Source organism: Budorcas taxicolor, chromosome X (genome assembly GCF_023091745.1).
Source record: "Budorcas taxicolor isolate Tak-1 chromosome X, Takin1.1, whole genome shotgun sequence".
Lineage (NCBI taxonomy): Eukaryota > Metazoa > Chordata > Mammalia > Artiodactyla > Bovidae > Budorcas > Budorcas taxicolor.
This window is the reverse complement of record NC_068935.1, coordinates 144,881,760-144,900,158: the sequence shown is the minus strand read 5'-3', so window position 1 is coordinate 144,900,158 and position 18,399 is coordinate 144,881,760. Positions and strand designations below refer to the sequence as shown.

General features: G+C 50.4%; 1 protein-coding gene across 1 annotated transcript in view; it reads left to right on the top strand.

Annotated features, from left to right (window-relative positions):
* The window catches only part of ANOS1 (anosmin 1), a 221,523-nt gene extending 206,505 nt beyond the window's left edge, over nucleotides 1-15,018 (top strand). Inside the window, exons 10-15 of the mRNA XM_052663363.1 lie at nucleotides 3,464-3,558; nucleotides 5,949-6,123; nucleotides 7,233-7,459; nucleotides 8,701-8,827; nucleotides 12,073-12,318; nucleotides 14,108-15,018. Of these exons, the coding sequence (XP_052519323.1) occupies nucleotides 3,464-3,558; nucleotides 5,949-6,123; nucleotides 7,233-7,459; nucleotides 8,701-8,827; nucleotides 12,073-12,131 (683 nt within the window). The 3' untranslated portion in view covers nucleotides 12,132-12,318; nucleotides 14,108-15,018. The remainder of the gene's footprint in view (nucleotides 1-3,463; nucleotides 3,559-5,948; nucleotides 6,124-7,232; nucleotides 7,460-8,700; nucleotides 8,828-12,072; nucleotides 12,319-14,107) is intronic.
* Nucleotides 15,019-18,399: the final 3,381 nt, after the last annotated feature.

Below are 18,399 nucleotides of genomic sequence, written 5' to 3'. Positions count from 1 at the left end.
ATACCGGAGTGGGTTGCCTTGCCCTCCTCCAGGGGATCTTCCCAACCCAGGGATGGAACCCGGGTCTCCTGAATTGAAGGTGGATTCTTTACCATCTGAGCCACCAGGGAAGCTCAGGCTCTGGACACAGGCTGCCCCAGTTCCCTGGCCCTGGGGGGCTGATGAGGGTGGACCTGGTGGCCCCGAGGGTGAGGGTCCCCCCTCTGAGGGGATGCTGGGGTGCAGGCTCTGGGTTGGCCGGCCTGCACAGAACACGGATGCCTGCAGGTGAGCCATCTGCTCTCTGGACATAAGGCCATCTTGGGGAGGGCTGTCCCGCCAGGCCCCAGGAGGTCAGAGCCTCACAGATACAGGAAACCAAAGGCATCGGTAAATAAAGGCAGAGGGAATGTGGGGGGGCGGGGGGCAGGAATCTAGGATGTGGAGTCTGCTGAGCCAGCCATGGGAAGTGATTGGAAAGCCTTGGGTTTGCACGGAGATCCTCACCAAGGTGGGGGTCTGTCTCCAGAGACCCAGGTCGTGCACTCAGAGCCGGCAGCTTGCAGAGCTAAAGGGTGGGAGGGGCCGTGGGATGTGTGTATGTGCTCCTGTGAACCGTGCTGTAGGAACCCATGGGTTCCTGGGGGAGCTATGGGTAGTAATTGCGCATCACCCAGCTGTAGCGTGGCAAAGTAGGGTCCACTTGGCTGCTCCGCACCGGGGACTGTGAGAACTCTGTGCCCGGCTCGGGACGTGGCAGGAACTGGCCTGTTCTCTGTGGTGTGAATCACGCTCTCTGATGGGGGGGTGGGGCACCCACCTGTCCAGTGGGATTTTACATTAAGAGGAAGAGTCTGATCCCTTCAGCAGCAGCAGCAAATGCTTCCATTTGCTTTGTGGGCTTGAGGGACGCAGGGGTTCACCACGTACAGAAGTGAGTTTGCATCGGGGCACACAGGGGCGCCGGGTGGCACCCTGCCCGCCACTACCTGCCCTGCTCAGGGCTCTGCCCACCCCTTCTGTGAGCTGTGCCCACGCCGAGTTATCGCCGTCACCGTCTTGTCAGTACGCTGAGCTTCTGTCAAGGTCGTTCTGTATTCACCTGTGTCCCACCTCCGTCCAAACTAACGTGATGTCACCCAGGCACTCTGCTACTTACCCAGAGGCCTCCGGGTTTCGAGTCCACAAGTCCAGCTGCCTCTGGGAGGTCATTTCAGCACGATGCGTTGAGCCGCAGCACCTGTTGAAAGAAAGGGTATGAATTCGCTCATCAGTTGACTTCATACTTTGCGTATAATGTACGGTTCTTCTCCAGTCAACCCATAGCTCTTGATGTCTGCCGTGTAAGAAGTTACCTCAACCCTTTTTAGCTAAACAGCATTGATGCCTGCTTGGTATCTCTTTACTTTCTGGTGGAAAAGTCGTCCTCTTCTTGATTCCCAAAGTGCTCCAGAGCAAGTTCCCAGCAGACCCAGCACTCTGGGTCTGTGCTCTGAAAACCTCCGTTTAAACGCTTGGTTTGAGTGCGGCCGGGATGCGAGGCTAATCACCGCAGGGGTGGGGGTGGTGTGGGTAGGGGGCGATGCCTTTCACGCCTGCCCAGGAACTCACTGGGTGATTGATAAACCCTGCCAGCCTCTGTTCCCACACTCAGGTCTGGCTCTGCAGCACTTTTGTCTTTTTTTCCACTCGGTCGATCTCCCAAAGAAAAGACACGGACAGAAAATGCGCCGCTCGGGCTGGAGGTGGAGACGTTACGTAAGCGGCCCTGTTCTCTGGGTGCTGGGGCAGCAGGTCTGATTCTGCAGGGTTCACACAGCCGGCGAGGCTGGGGCGCACTCACTGCACACTGTTCTCACCCTCGTCTCCTGAGGAGGAGACCCTGTGCACATGGAGAACACACGGAGCACACGCAGAGTCCACATGGCACACATGGAGCACACGCAGAGTCCACATGGCACACACGGAGCACACACGGAGCAGACATGTAGTCCACACAGAGCACATGCAGAGTCCACACGGAGCATACACAGAGTCCACATGGAGTCCACACGGCACACATGGAACACACGCAGAGCAGACATGGAGTCCACACGGAGCACATGCAGAGTCCACATGGAGCACACGTGGAGTCCACAGAGCACACACACAGCACATGCTGAATACACACAGAGCACACGTGGAGTCCATACAGAGCACACATGGAGCACATGCAGAGTCCACACGGAGCACACATGGAATCCACACAGCACACACAGAGCACACACGGCGTCCACACAGCACACACCAAGCACATGCAGAGTCCACACAGAGCACACCCACAGTCTGCATGGAGCACAGAGCACACACGGTGCACATACGGAGTCCACACGGAGCACACACAGAGGCCACATGGAGCAGACATGGAGTCCACACAGAGCACACTCAGAGTCCACATGGAGTCCACAGAGCACACACACAGCACATGCTGAATACACACAGAGCACACACGGAGTCCACACAGAGCACACATGGAGCAGACATGGAGTCCACACAGAGCACATGCAGAGTCCACACGGAGTCCACACAGTACACATGGAACACACAGTCCACACGGAGTCCACACAGCACACACCAAGCACATGCAGAGTCCACACAGAGCACACGCATAGTCCGCATGGCGCACACATAGAGCACACATGGTGCACATACGGAGTCCACGTGGAGCACACACAGAGTCCACACCAAGTCCACACGGAGCACACTGGGGCAGCCAGGCCTTCAGGGTGAGGAAGGGCCAGGTGTTTACTCCTGCCCGGCTTCAGGATTTCTTCCACCAGCTTTCTCAGAAACATGCAGGATTCAGAGACTCCTGTGGAATCTCTCTCATCACCTAGGAAACAAGAGGAGGGACGCTGAGCATCCCCCATTCTCCTCGGGTTTCCTTACCATGGGCGCCATGGCTGGGCTGGGCTCAAGACCTCTGCAGACGCGTCACACTGCCACTTTCCTCATGATTGTTTTTTTTCCTATCTGGTTCTCGTATCTCAGATTACTTCTCCTTTTATGCTCTATTACGTTCCCCCCGACTTCATTCTCTTCCCCGACTCCGTTCTTGAAGATTTCTTTGATACGGGCCATTTTTAAAGCCTTAACGGAACGTGTGAAGCAGTTCACTTCCGTTTTACACTTTGGTTCTTTGGCCATGAGGCGTGTGGGATCTTAGATCCCCAGACAGGGATGGAACCGACACCCCCTGCATGGGAAGGTAGAGTCCCAACCACTGGACCATCGGGGAAGTCCTGAGCTGATTTTCTCTTGAGGAAACAGCACGCAGAATTTGGGGAGACCTCCATCCTCGGCCTGGCGGGTGCCCGTCTGCATTGCCTGCAGGGTCCTCCGCCCCCTTCCTGTTCTCTCCAGCTTCAGGAACGTCGGGCCGCGAGCCCTCTCGCTTGCGGACTGTTGTTTTTTTTTTTTTTGCTTAATTGCATTCACCTTACAGATCCCAGCATCGGACCATATCACGTGGAGTGGTTTCCGGAAGTCTGCGCCCACAACAAATCCGCCAGGCTGGAGGCGTCCTCGGCCGTGACCCAGGTGAGGAGGAGGAAGAGGCTTGAAATGGGGGTGCTTGGGGGCTCTTAGACACACCCGCCCTGTGGGTGCAGCTGGACGGGAAGAGGTGCAGGCTGAACGTGCTGTGGGTGACTCAGTCACCGACCCGTTACCTTTGGGACAGGCGGGGAGGAGACACAGGGTCACGTGTTCCCTCACCCCTCATCCCTGCACGTTGTCAGCTTGAGGGGGGGGACCCTGAGATGCGGAGATTCCAGACACAACTCACAGGGAACTCCCAGGGCATACAGCGTCAGCCTGGGAGTGTTTCCTCTTAATCACACAGAAGTTCGGAATTCTCTTCTCCATTCTGAGTCAGAATGCCCCATGACCTGAAAGCCTTGTTTTCCCAGGGCAAGTGGGAAAATTTCCCGGGGTTTCTCTGCAACCCTGTCCCTCAGCCTCACCTTTAGCTACAACCCTACCTTGTGCCAGCTTGTGCTGGGGGTGGAAGACCCGCCCGTCTTCGGCCCCAGCACGTGCTCTTCTGACGTTAAGGGTCCCAGACACGCTCCCAGCTGCAGCTCTTGTATGGGGGCAGGTGGCCCTGACAACTACATGCCTAGAATTGACCCACACACACCCTAACACAACTCACCTACAGTTGACACACACACCCTAATACAACCGCTTGTCTAGAATTGACCCACACACCCTAATACAACCACTTGTCTAGAAGTGACACACACACCCTAACACAACTCACCTACAGTTGACACACACACCCTAACACAACTGCTTGTCTAGAATTGACACACATACACCCTAACACAACTCACCTACAATTGACACACACACCCTAATACAACCGCTGGCCTAGAATTGACACACATACTCTAATATAACCGCTTGTCTAGAATTGACACACACACCCTAATACAACTGCTTGTCTAGAATTGACACACATACACCCTAACACAACTCACCTACAATTGACACACACACCCTAATACAACTGCTTGTCTAGACACACACACCCTAACACAACTCACCTACAATTGACACACACACCCTAATACAGCTGCTTGTCTAGAACTGACACACCCTAATACAACCGCTTGTCTAGAACTGACACACACCCTAACACAACTCACCTACAATTGACACACACACCCTAACACAACTGCTTGCCTAGAATTGACACACACCCTAACACAACTCACCTACAATTGACACACACACCCTAAGACAACTGCTGGCTTAGAATTGACACACACACCCTAACACACCAAGGAAAGGAGATATCACACTGGCTTGTTACAACCATCACCGTCAGCTTTCCTGTTCCTGTAAGGTTATATATGTAGTATACACAGGGTCCTGACAACGACACCCTAGAAGGGACACACATACCCTAACACACCAAGGGAAGGAGACGTCACACTAGCTTGTTAACAACCATCACCGTCAGCTTTCCCCAGGTTATTTACGTGTATACAAGGCCCTGAAAACAACACCCTAGAAGGGACACACACACACACCCTAACACACCAAGGGAAGGAAGCATCGCACTAGCTTGTCACGAACATCACTGTCATGCTTCACGTCGGTATAAGGTTATACAAGTGCACCCAGGGCCTTGACAGCACCTAGAATGGACACACACATCCTGACAAACACACAAGGGAGATAAACCTCGCACCAGCTTGTTACAAATGTCACAGTCAGCTTTCCTGTTCCCGTAAGGTTATATATGTGTGCAGGAGGCCGCGACAACGCCACCCTACAGGGGACACGCACACGCTCACACACAAAGAGAAAGAAACGGTACAGTAGCTTGTTACAACCATCACCGTCAGCTTCCTCTTCCTGTAAGGTGACATTCCCAGCCCCTCAGCCCTCCACGGTTGAGTCTGGCCTCGTAATTCTGTTTAATCATCACACTCTGGCCGGAAGCAACAGAGAGAGCCCTCCAGAAAGGGGAGAAGAGACACGCCTCCAGAATGTCTTCTCTGCCTTCAGGAAAGACTCAGGTCTAAACTGAGCCTGTGTCTGGGAGGAAGCCCGAGTCAGCTTTTTTTTTTAATAACAATTCGGGTTGATATTCACAGCTTCTCACCCTCCCTGTCCAGCCAGCTCCCCACAGTGGGTCGTGACAGTCAGAACAGCGCTGCCGTGGACTGAACACTTCCACCCGGTTGTTCTAGAGCCTGGGTGACCCTCTTCACCGCAGGAGCAGGTCATGGTTGTAAATCATCTCGGCAAGGACCCTGTGTGCTTTGTGTAAAGGCCATATCACACACGCACAAACACACCCACCCCCACCACATACAAGAAGACAACCTCCTGGGACATCATCGCATCTCCTGCCAAGTCCATTCCCTCGTGAGATTTTTACAGCTGGCGTGTTCTCTGTCTCCGTCTCGCTCTAGGAGAACTACATGATTCTTCCAGACCTGTCATTCTCCTGCAAATACAAGGTGATTGTGCAAGCCGCGCGGCCCCAGGGCCGCTGGAAGGCGGAGAGCGCGTCCTTCACGACCCCGCCATGCTCTGCGCTCAAGGGCAAGACCCACAAGCACTTCAGCTGCCCTGGCACGGAAGAGGGTACGTGTCGCCTGGAATCCCCAGGAGGCGCGTCGCTGGGCACAGCTCCAAAGTGCGATTCACAAGGCCCTGAAACCCACAAGGATCACCCCTTTCTAGATGGCCCTAGGACAGCCCTGTCTGAAGAGAACGTGTGTATACGAACCCTCGCCTAGCCTCTGAAGTCCAGCCGCACTTAGTGACAGGCTTTGCTGAAGGATTAGCCCTTAGAAGTGAAAGTGAAAGTCACTCAGTGGTGTCCGACTCTTTGAGACCCCATGGACGGTATAGTCCGTGGAATTCTCCAGGCCAGAATACTGGAGTGGGTAGCCTTTTCCTTCTCCAGGGGGATCTTCCCAACCCAGGCATGGATCCCAGGTCTCCCGCCTTGCAGACAGATTGTTTACCAGCTGAGACACCAGGGAAGCCCAAGAATACTGGAGTGGGTAGCCTTTCCCTTCTCCAGCAGATCGTCCCAACCCAGGAATTGATCCAGGGTCTCCTCCATTGCAGGCAGATTCTTTACCAGCTGAGCCAACAGGGAAGCCCAACCTTGGAAGCCCAAGCCCTTAGATGGGGGGCCGGTATCTTTCTGCGGGTGCTCTGGGGTGCCTCACTTGACTCGTGTTCAGCCCGGCCCCAGGGGCGTTACCCTTCACAGCCCTTCCATCCCCCATCTCCACCTTCCGCAGCCCTGGCCCACATCGAGGGACACTTATCCTCAGAGGCCCCACCCGGGAGCTGGTTCTGGTCACTGCCAACGGCTCTCACCGCGACCCCAGCCTTCCCCACCCACCCCCTCCCGAAGCACCCGCTCCTGCCCTCTCAGTGGCTGGGTCCTCTGAGATCACAGCACTCTTTTCTGCATCGTCCACTCCCATCTGCAAGCTGGAGTCGCAAATGACCCCGAGCCATCAGCAGCCACTGGGCACAGAGCTGCAGAGATCAGGGTCCAGCTCAGATGTCATCTGCCAGGCAGCCATGGGACCTCCCCCCGCCCCCACCCGCTAAGGGAGGTCAGGTTGCTGACCCCGGGTCCCAGAGAATGGCAGTCTGAACACCATGTCCTCTGGGGCTGCCCTCTCTCCACCCCTCTAACCGCTGCACGGTTCCCCTTCCTGCGCCCGCAGGTTACAGTCACGTGCGCCCCAAAGTGCAGGCCAAACCTGAGAACCTGTCCGCCTCCTTCGTGGTACGCGATGCCAACATCACGGGGCACTTCTCCTGGAAGGTGAACCAGGCGGGCTTGCCGCGGCCGGCCACCGGCTTCCAGGTGACCTGGGCCGAGGTCACCACTGAGAGCCGGCCCAACAGCCTCCCGAACAGCATCATCTCTCAGTCCCAGATTCTGCCCGCGGTGAGTGCCCGCCCACCTGCCCCATCTCAGGGTGGGTTCCCCCCAACCCAGAGGGAGCATCCCTGGGGGAGGCACTCGGGCACCCCAAACCCCCACTGCAGGGGCAACGTGTTGAGACTCACATGTAGGCTTTCTTCTCCTGTGTGAATTCTTTTGCAAGAATCAGAACATACCAATAGGGTTCCTGTGGGCCCCCAGTAAATTCTTTTGTAAAAATCGGAGCACACCATCAGGGTTCCTGTAGATAACTATCATTACCATAAACTTCCGAGAAACTGCCATCTAGCTAAACGTGATGATCAGGACCAGCTCTTAAGGAGGCCTCTCCTGTCCACATGGAACGCAAAGGTTTCACCATTTTCTGTTCTTTTGAATCCCTGTCCTTCTGGGCCAAGCGGACGTGCCCCATTTGAAGTGCTAAATTTTGGGGGGAAAAGAGCTAAAAAGAACCTTGTTTTTTCTCTTCATTTTCCCCTTCAAATCTGGCCAGAGCACTTAATGAGCTGGAGTGCCTTCCAGGCCAACTTAATTCCTTGGTTTGGGGGGAGAAAAAAAAAAGCATGTGTGGGCTTTTACCAACTCTCAAAATGCCCTTAGAATATGCAATTCTTGCTCCAAAAAGAGAAGAAAAAAAAAAAAAAAACACCTTAAATCCCGGAAGGAAAAAAAATTCCATGGAATTGGACAGTAATTATTCTGTGTATGTGCGTTAGGTTCTATTGAGTTCTAAGACCAAAAACAAAAGAAAAAAGTGTTGGCATAAAAAGAAACATTTTTTGGCTGCCGGCACTGACAGATACTGTCTTTTAAGGAGCGCAAGTTGGCGCATTTCCCCGAGACGTGGATTATCAAGAATTCACATCACAAGATGTGCATATGAAAACTTTTAAAGCCTGGGAAAGTCTTAGATTCAGGAATGGAAAATACAGTCCCCTGGAGGGGGTGGGGGTGAGCGGCAAGAACTGGCCTGACTCATGTGAGCTCTTGGCTGCCAAGAGCCGGGGTCTCCTTGCTGCCCAGACCACCCGGGGGTCGGGGGGGGTAAGGGGTCTCCAGCGAACATGGACAGATTTCAGGTTCCTGGACACGGTGGAGTGGAAACAAGCAAACCGCAACTGCGCGTATCACGGTGATGTCGCGAGGGAGGCGTAGTCTCTGGAGGAGAGTCCAGACATGGGTCGTGGTCAGAGGCAGCAGCTGACGGACCCATGTGCCCCAACGCCTTCCCTCCCCTTCCCCAGGATCACCCTGAGCTCTCGGTCCCAGGTCTGCGGCCTGCCACCCTCTACCGCCTGGAGGTGCAGGTGCTGACTGCGGGCGGGGAGGGGCCCGCCACCATCAGGACCTTCCGGACCCCCGACGTGCACGGTGAGTCCTGGCCAGGGGGCGGGGGTCCCGCCCAGCTTGCAGACACACAGAAAGTCTTGGTGAAAAACGGAAATCTATAGATCCAACATTGCAGGGTCCTACCCACAGGGTGTTCTCTGAACCCGAAGCGCCCCCTCCCCTTTGTACATGCTTCCTCCCAGCCGACCTGACACGCTCCCTTTTTCCCTCCCATGCACCTCCTCCTCCCCTTCTGTTACTTTTTTGCTCTATAGAAGGCATGCTTTTTTTCCTATCTTCTAACCTTAAATACCCAAGAGGTAGGGCTTCTAATGCAGGTAGACATTAGAGACGTAAGGGTCGATCCCTGGGTCGGGAAGATCCCCTGGAGGAGGGCATGGCAACCCACTCCAGGTTTCTTGCCTGGAGAATCCCACGGACAGAGGAACCTGGACAGGCTATGTTCCATGGGGTCGCACAGAATCAGACACGTCTGAGGTGACTTAGCATGCGCCCACACAAGGGGGAAAAAAATCTCCATCATCTCATCATTCTGAAATTTTTTAAAAAATTAAGACGTTCAAATATAACTGTATAGGAAATACCACTTTGCTGTGCAGCTTATTACGTGTATTTCTACTGTATATAATCTATTGGCTTCCCTGAATCCGCCTGCAATGCAGGAGACCCTGGTTCAATTCCTGGGTCAGGAAGACCCCCTGGAGAAGGGATAGCCTACCCACTCCAGTATCCTTGGGCTTCCCTGGTGGGTCAGCTGGTAAAGAATCATCTGCAATGCGGGAGACCTGGGTTCAATCCCTGGATTGGGAAGATCCCCCTGGAGAAGGGAAAGGCTACCCACTCCAGTATCCCAGCCTGGAGAATTCCATGGACTGTATAGTCCTTGAGGTTACAGAGAGTCGGACACCACTGAGCCAACTTTCATTTTCACTGTCTATATTACATAAATTTTCTTCACGATATGATCCAAATCAGTCTACTTGACTTCCTGCTAAATCACGTAGATTAAAAATGATTTCCACCTATTGTTTCAAAACAAAGAGCCTCCCGGGCAACACTAAGGACATACGCCGGGGAGTGGTCGCAGTTATTGACCATAAAGGAGTCCTCATCCTACTGTGTTTGCTGATACTGAAAAAACGGGAAGGAATATCTAGTGATGTCTTCAGGGGCCGGAACTGTTAGCTTTGGCAGTGATTGAATACCTGCTGGGTCTGTTAACCCTAAACTCCTGGTCCACCCCCAGCCCCACCCTCCCTTCCACCCTCCGCAGCCACAAGCCTGTTCTCTATGTCTGTTAGTCTGTTCTTGTTTCATAGATGTCACTCGCGTGGGGTCTAAACTACAGCACAAAGGAACTTGCCTACGAAGCAGAAGCAGACTCACAGACAGACAGAACAGACTTGTGGGAGTGTGGGATCAGCAGATAGAACCCAGTATACACAGGATGCATAAACACCAAGGTCCTTCCATGGAGCAAGGGAACTGCATTCCATATTCTGTGATAAGAAAGAAAGAAAGTGAAGTTGCTTAGTCATGTCCAACTCTTTGCGACCCCATGGACTGTAACCCACCAGCCTCCTCCCTCCATGGAATTTTCTAGGCAAGAGTACTGGAGTACGGTTGCCATTTCCTTCTCCAGGGAATCTTCCCACCCCAGGATCGAACCTGGGTCTCTTGCATTGCGGGCTTTACCATCTGAGCCACCAGGGAACCATGATGGAAAAGAATATATACAGTGTGTACATACGTATAAAAACAATATATAAAACTGTACTCTCCATGTATATACACACACACACACTGTATATATAAAATTGAATCACTTTGGTCTACAGCAGAAATTAAACACAACATTGTAAATCAACTATACTCTAATAAAATTTAAAAACGTATGTGTTTGGAAACAAAAAGTATGCACAGAGGAATAAGTGCGGGAGGAAGCCAAGAGTCATTTAGTGCAAGAGGATAGGGTTTGCTGGAACCGTGGTCCAAGGTGCTTGAGGCCCAGGTTGGGGTGTGAGACGGAGGATGGTCAGATTAACGTAGAGACGACTGCATCTGAGTCACCTGTGGGATAGTGAGACGGAGACTTCCTGAAGGCCTTCGGGACTGCAGGGTCCAGTGCTGAAAGCTTTGAAGGTCATTGGCATGTGGGTAGTAATTGAACGTGGGGCTGTGTACTGGCGATCAGGAAGGTGAGGAGAATTAGGCTTGGACAAGACCAGGGGAAGTGCTGTGTGAAGAAACTACATGGAGAATAGTCTATGTCTTCCCAAATTCTTGTGGCTAAATACCAATTTTTTTTTTAATAGTCATTTCAACAGCTATATCTTAGGAGCAATGCTTTCATTTCTGTTCCTGATTTTAAGCAGATCATTTAAAATATCAGATTCTTTCTTTTTGCTTCAATTCTTCCATCACTTTAAATTCTGCATGTAAGCGATGTGCTAGAAAGAGTAGACATCCATCCCCGCCACTGTTACACACTTAAGCCTCTGCTCTATTAGTAAAAACATACGGAAGCTAATTTTAGTTATTAGCAAAACTGATCGGCAACAATTGTGTATTTACAAAGATTAGTTATTAGCAAAACTAAATGGCAATAATTGTGTATTTACAAAAAGTAGTTATTAGCAAAACTAAATGGTAACAATTGTGTATTTAAAACAAAGAGAGCATCCTGTTGGGTTTCAGATTATGTACATTGCTTTCTCAGCTTAAACTTTAAAAAGCCACGTCAACGGCTTATGTGTTGATAAGAAGTAATGATCCTGGGTTTATTTTAATTTTTAAACGATGGATCAAATTTGCCCCAGCAGCTTTCTGCACTTAGAAGTTTAAAGACAAATAAAAACCACCCCATTGGGAGGGCCCTGTGTGACGCCCTGTCCAAGTTGGGACCATGTCCACCCATCACTTACAATGTCCCTCCACCGAAAGTGTGTGTGTCATGAAAGGATGTGTTAATTTCTAAACTTTTCCAAGGAAATACAAAGGGTTCTGCCCAGCTTACATTATTATAAAGAAAGGGGCTTGTCTTCTTTCTCTTGCGATCTTGAAGGTTTTATGGAGCGAACCAGAGAGCTGGGGAAGGCAGAGAGAAAAGAGAGGCAGGGTGGATGTGTGTCTGCAAGTTCAGAGTCAGGTCCGGGCGGACCTGGGTGGCATGGACCCAGGCAGGGCAGGGCACAGTCACACACCTGTTCCTCCAGTCGGTCTAGCCGGGGATGGTGGCCAGACTGACACGTCCGTTCTGTCTCTAGGCCCCCATCTGAAACACCGCCATCCCCACCACTACAAGCGTCCTGCAGAAAGGTACTGAGCTGCTCTGAGAGCCCGTCTGAACCCTGAGCAAGTGTGGAAGCTGGCACAACCCCCCAAGGACTGGCAGCGCCCACTGGGAGGCATCAGGCCCTTCCCGGAAGACCGCCTGCCCCTGCGTAATAACCGCAGGGCGCTCAACGCTCTGTCTGCCCTGGAAAACGTGCCCCCAAAACCAAGGACCCGAAGTGAGCCTAGCGAAGGCGGGGGTGGAGGGGGGGTTGGGGGGTTGGGGGGTTGGGACAGGTTCCCATGACAACAGACAACACGCAGCCCAGCCCTGTTCCACTTCTAATTCTTGCCTGCCTGTGTGGTAAAGGTCCTCCCAATGCAGGTCTGAGTTGTGCCCGAATTTACATCAACAGATTCTCCAAAGAAGCAATTTACACACATAATAGGCCTGCCCGTAGTAAGCATACAGTTACTCACTGAACACTTGGAGATTACATTATTGATTGGATTTGCCAGGTCAATGGAAAAGTATCCAGATTTTTACGTCCTAATATTGATTCAGAGATTTCTGAAGATGAATGTTTTTTAATCCCCTGTGGGTTTTTTTTTTTTTTCAACTGAAAAATCTGTAAACCCGAAATATTGCCCATTAGTTTAAATCTAAAATGCTCCAGCTTCAAGCACTCAAGCTTCATTTTATACAAAGACATAGATGAGTTTGGCCTTGAAAGGACAGTTTCTGTTAAGACATTCCCAGCCAGGAGTCAACACTGCTACCCAGAGTCTGCCCTGGAGAAATTAAAACTGTTTCCTGGGGCTTTAATATTTCATCCTACAAGAAGGTTTCCTGATACTTTATTGATATTTTCCTTTTTTCCTTGATGGGGAAGACACCTGCTGCTGTGCTTTCTTCGGCCACTTTCCCGTGTCTTAACACGCTACAAAACCTCTTGCTCGAACTGAAAGAAACCCAACTATCGAACGTTTTCAAATCTTTCCCCTTTCCTTAATCAAAGCAAGCTCTTTGTTTGGTAGAATATTCTCCATACTGTAGAAAAGGCAGAGGGGGACTCTGGAAGGTAGAGAAGGACGGCTGTTTGCCTTGGACTAACCTGCCTTTGCTTTCCAGGTGGCTCAGTGGTAAAGAGTCTGCCTCCCAATGCAGGAGATGCAGCGATGGGTTCAGTCCCTGGGTTGCAAAGATGCCCTGGAGGAGGAAATGGCAACCCACTCCAGTATTCTTGCCTGGAGAAAATCCCATGGACAGAGAAGCCTGGTGGGCTACAGTCCGTGGGACTGCAAAGAGTCAGACACAGTTTAGCAACTAAACAGGAAACCTTTCTCTACGCCTTCAAATCTAGTACATCTTATTTGAAAATTTTATGAAAATTTTAATTGAAAAATTATGAGGCGCCATGCTAATGCCTCATAGCATGAACTCAAGTGAAGACACGGTGTTAGTATATAGGGTTGAGGGGAATGTTGGGGCACCCTTAAACTAGAGATGTTTTAATATATTTTTTGCTTGAAGGAACACCCATGTGTATATACATGTATGTATGTGTGTCTGTATATTTCCAGGTAGGTATACAATATATATGGAGAAGGCAATGGCAACCCACTCCAGTATTCTTGCCTGGAGAATCCCAGGGACAGAGGAGCCTGGTGGGCTGCCGTCTATGAGGTCTAACAGAGTCGGGCACGACTGAAGTGACTTAGCAGCAGCAGCAGCAGCATACAATATATACATACGTGTAAGTACATACACACAGACGCACACATATACACGTGGGTAGCTTGAGTACAAGTCGCTGCAATAATTATTTAACCAGCTCACCCGTGATGGATGCAACTCTAAACATCATTCAAGTAATCTCTTTTCCCCATCGGTGTCTATTCTATGAGAAAACAGCGATCTCTCCAAATTTAACAAGGAAGGGCGTCCCCATCTCTTTATGTACACGAGGAACACAGTGAAAGCTCTTGTGCGCCTGGGAGCCTGCCGTTTTCCTTTCTTTCCGAAAGCCTGCGGTGGGCGCCCTGGTTGCCGGGGGTTCAGTGAGCGGCGAGGGGTTGAACGAGCGGCGCAGGCCGAGAACGTGAGGGTGTCGACTCCTCCTGGGAGGCCTAAGCTCTTAAGTGCGGACACCAGACAGAGAGACGACCCCTGTTATCACACGCACGCCTCTCTCCCCGGAGAACCCCGGAGCCGGTACGCATGGATCTCCGACGGAACAGATGGGAAAAAAAAACTTCCTGCGTCTTCGATGAGCTTGGAAGCTTGAGCAGGCAGGCGGTGCATTGCAGCCTGAAGGAGGGGCTACGGGGGGATCTCAAGGGTGCAGCCAGCTCACGGGGCTTCGGGCTGTTTCTCTGCAGCTTCTTAACGTGGTTTGGGGTGGACTCTGCAACAGAGTGTCCCTGCAGAGTCAGCGGGTTCCCCTTCTGCACGGAGACGGGAGGGACAGTCTTCACGGAGGACGCATGCGCAAACACAGAGCTCATCTCTGAAACCATGGGTTTTCCCTAGACGCCGTTCCCAGCATCTGGATTTTCAAACCCTCAGAATCTCAAAAGGGAAGGCTTCAAATTGTTATTGGCTGTGTGTTTATCGTCTGCCTTCATTGGTCCTAAAGATATCAGTAAGTCTTTGTGCCAGCCCATCTTTGTACTGTTGTATAGTTTAAAACGCGGGAGTATATACATAGATGCGAAATATTATTAAATTATTAAATACACTTAATTTTGTATAATTTAATGACGTTTCTTTTGCCTGGGTCATAGACGTTGAGCAAATACATTTTTAGTTCGGATCAAGGTTCTGAAGCTTCTATCTTCCTTGAAATACCTGAAGTAGGTCTTCTGAGCATTTCATCCTGCTATAACATTTGATAAATTTTATTAGTATTATTGGAAGAGAAGACTAGGCAATAAGAGAAAGCTGAGTTTCCTTTATAAATTTCAATAATACTGAAATGAGCAGAAATATAATTAGTTTTTTGAATTTTTAAAAATTTGCCCTAATAAAGGTCTAAAAATTTATGTTGTTTAGTTTTAAAACCAGTTTCATAGCTGATTCTCTGTTTTATTGAAATTAGATGCACTTCTCTCCTATGAGAAAAAGTATATTCAGTGACAGCATTTACTCTTTAAAAAAGCCAAGCTCATCAAACATGAAGTCATCAAATACAGGTGTGTAACCCGATACACATCAAGGCTATGTGCGTCTTTTTACTGAGAATATTCACTCCTCAGTGATGGGTTTATTTATCTGGGCTATCCTCTTGTTGTAAGTGGGCTCAGGGAGCAATCTTTATAAATGAATGAGTGCCCTCCGCATCAGCCAGTGTTGTTTTAATATACATAAATGGGAAGGAAATCCAGAAACGAGGGGATAAATGTGCACTTAGGTCTGAGCAGAGACTAACAACATTATAAAGCAGTTACACTCCCAATAAAATTTTCTTCAAGAGACAATAATGTTTATGACAGGTAAAATTTCCAGAATCCAAAGTTTACAAACAGATCTCTGTCCTAGAAAGACCTGGAAGAACCCAGAACCCATCTAGAGAGCAGAACCCATACTCCAGCTCAGCACTGCTGAGACTTGGGGCCGCACAGCTCTCTGTCAGCGGGCGGGACCTGCCCTCTGCACTGTGGGGCGTGGGGCACCCCTGGTCTCCACCCACCAGAGGCAAGGAGCACCCCACCCTGGGTGTGATGACCACACGCTCTGTCATCACGGTCCACACCGTCTTAGGGTACAGAGTCGCCCCCGGTGAGAATCACTGCATCGTAATAATGTTCACTGAATAGAGGAAAACTGCCCTCTGCAAAGCGGAACTGAGTCAAGTGGAGTAGGCATACCTGGGAAGTGCTTACGCTGGACCTCAAAGCCCTTCAGTTCAGTTCAGTCGCTCAGTCGTGTCCGACTCTTTGCGACCCCATGAATCGCAGCACGCCAGGCCTCCCTGTCCATCACCACCTCAGCAGTATCTTTTATCTCTACTGAAGAACCTGAATAAAAGGCTGAGTTTGTCTATCATGTGAGTGCAAATATTCATTTTGTCCTACTGACCAGGCAGCATCATTCACGATGATGGCAGTCTTAACGCCCTTACACCACGTGTCGTGGGGTTCGTCATGTTCAGTCCTGTGACTGCGAATATCTCAATCTAAGCTTATGCACACGTGCCCATCGTCACCAGAACACAGTGGCTAAATACCCGTTGCGTTGTACGTTCATTTACGATAAAAATGCACAAAGCCGGTGACCTATGGTGTCTATGGTTTTGCATGGCCAAACTCAGCTTCTCAGCTCTCTTGGACACTTGGCAAGTTACACGATTCACAGAGTGACTCACACAGGTCTCTCTGCAAAACTGGTAGGACTTCTTGACATAACTGTAGTGCGCAGATAACAGAATGGCTACCCTCTCATGCAAACCACGTCCCTTAGGTCATTTAAAAGTCTATGTATGTATGTAATAAAAAATGATTTTGTTTGTGTCTCATGTTATTTAGAGAGAAATAATCTTGTAGAGAAATGTAAAAAAAACACACACACACACAAAAGCATTGTAAATAGTCTGATCCCTGTCACTCATTATTTTAACGGTAGAGTTTGTACATACTGACTGATTCCGTAATAAAGGACCTTTAAACCTGCCCAGTGGACTGGACTCCTTATGTTCCTGAAAACACACACGCACATTTTATTTTTATTTAGAAAGAAAAATGAGCAGTTTCCTATGAAGCTGGGGAGACTGAAACAGCCTCATTCTCCTGTCAGTATGAATGGAACTCAAGGTCTGGTGAAAGATTGGAGGTTAGGAGGCGAAGGGGGCGACAGAGGATGGGATGGTTGCATGGCATCATCGACTCGATGGACATGAGTCTGAGTAAACTCCAGGAGATGGTGAAGGACAGGGAGGCCCGGGGTGCTGCAGTCCACGGTGTCACAGACAGACACAACTGTGCAACTGAACAACAACAGTGACCAAAAATGCCACAAGGCAGCTCGTCGTCCCGAACAGCGTTCTGGACCATTGACAGATCAGTGCGTCACGGTTTTCACGCGATTTACAAGCATGACTCAGTGGTTTGGGTGGCATTTTCCATCCATTGGTCCACAGGCTTAAACAACTGTCCCCCCCTACCACTCCCGACCCCAGGTGCTGTCCATAAAATGTCACTAGATATGCGTTGTACTCATAAGCTTTCAGCCACAGCCCTTGGTTCTCAACAGCACAGTCCCTGCAGGCCGGAGAAGGGGGGGTCCCCTCCCACCCGTGCAGACCCCCACACCGGGTGGCTGCTGTGCCCACGGGCATCTCCATCCATGACTCAGGAGGATGCTACTCCATAAACCACCTGAAGAAGGCGGTCCATGCGAAAGCCAAGATGAGTTCTGTCTCCATCAAATCACCTACTTATTTCTCTACGCGTTCACCCGGCAGGAATGTCCTTCAAGTTTCTGCTGCTTCGTGGTCCTGCTATATGGGCGGAATATTGGCTATGAGGGCAGGTCCCAGGGCTTCAAGGGCTGATCCTTCTGGGAGAAAGCAACTAGACAGAACTGGAGAGTGGGAGAAACCCAAGGAGGAAACGAAAGCAGAGCGTTGGGTGAGGGAGAGGCTGTGTGGTCCTGACTTCCGTGTTCTTAGGCAGGATCACTCTGGGCTGAGACCCCCATGGTGAAGAAGCTGGCGGCTACCCAAGGGATGGACGTGGGGCACCGACAGGGAGACACGAGACCTCTGAGGTGTGAGCCTGGGCTTCCTGAGTGACCTCCAGAGCCAGCTACCTTTCCTTCTGTTGTTTTCTAATCTCCTTGAAAAAATGATGGGATTTTCCTGACAAAAAAAACTCACACGTTTGTGTTGTGTTTCTTTATAATCAGAAGCGGCTGCATCTAGAGAGACTGTGCTGGTCATTGGCCCAGTAAATTCTCAAACAATGGTAATGGACTCTTTAAAAAAAAAATATGAGCCACACCTAAGAATCTCGACACACAAGGTCTGCTGTTGCCTGACTCTGTTTTTGTGAACTTTCTAGAACAGTAAAGTCCATGGAAGCAGAAAACACCTGGGTTAGCTGCCAGGGACTGGAGAGGGACCGGGTGGTAAGTGCTCATGGGGACAGCGTTCATGTCTGAAAGTGATGACAAGGTTTTGCAACTTTATAGAGGGGATGGTTGTGCGTTTTCAACAGGAACTAAATGCCACTGAATTATACTCTTAAAATGGTCCAGTTTATCCGATGCAAGCCTTAACTTCACTAGGAAAAACATATGAGCAACACCACGTAATTTCCAA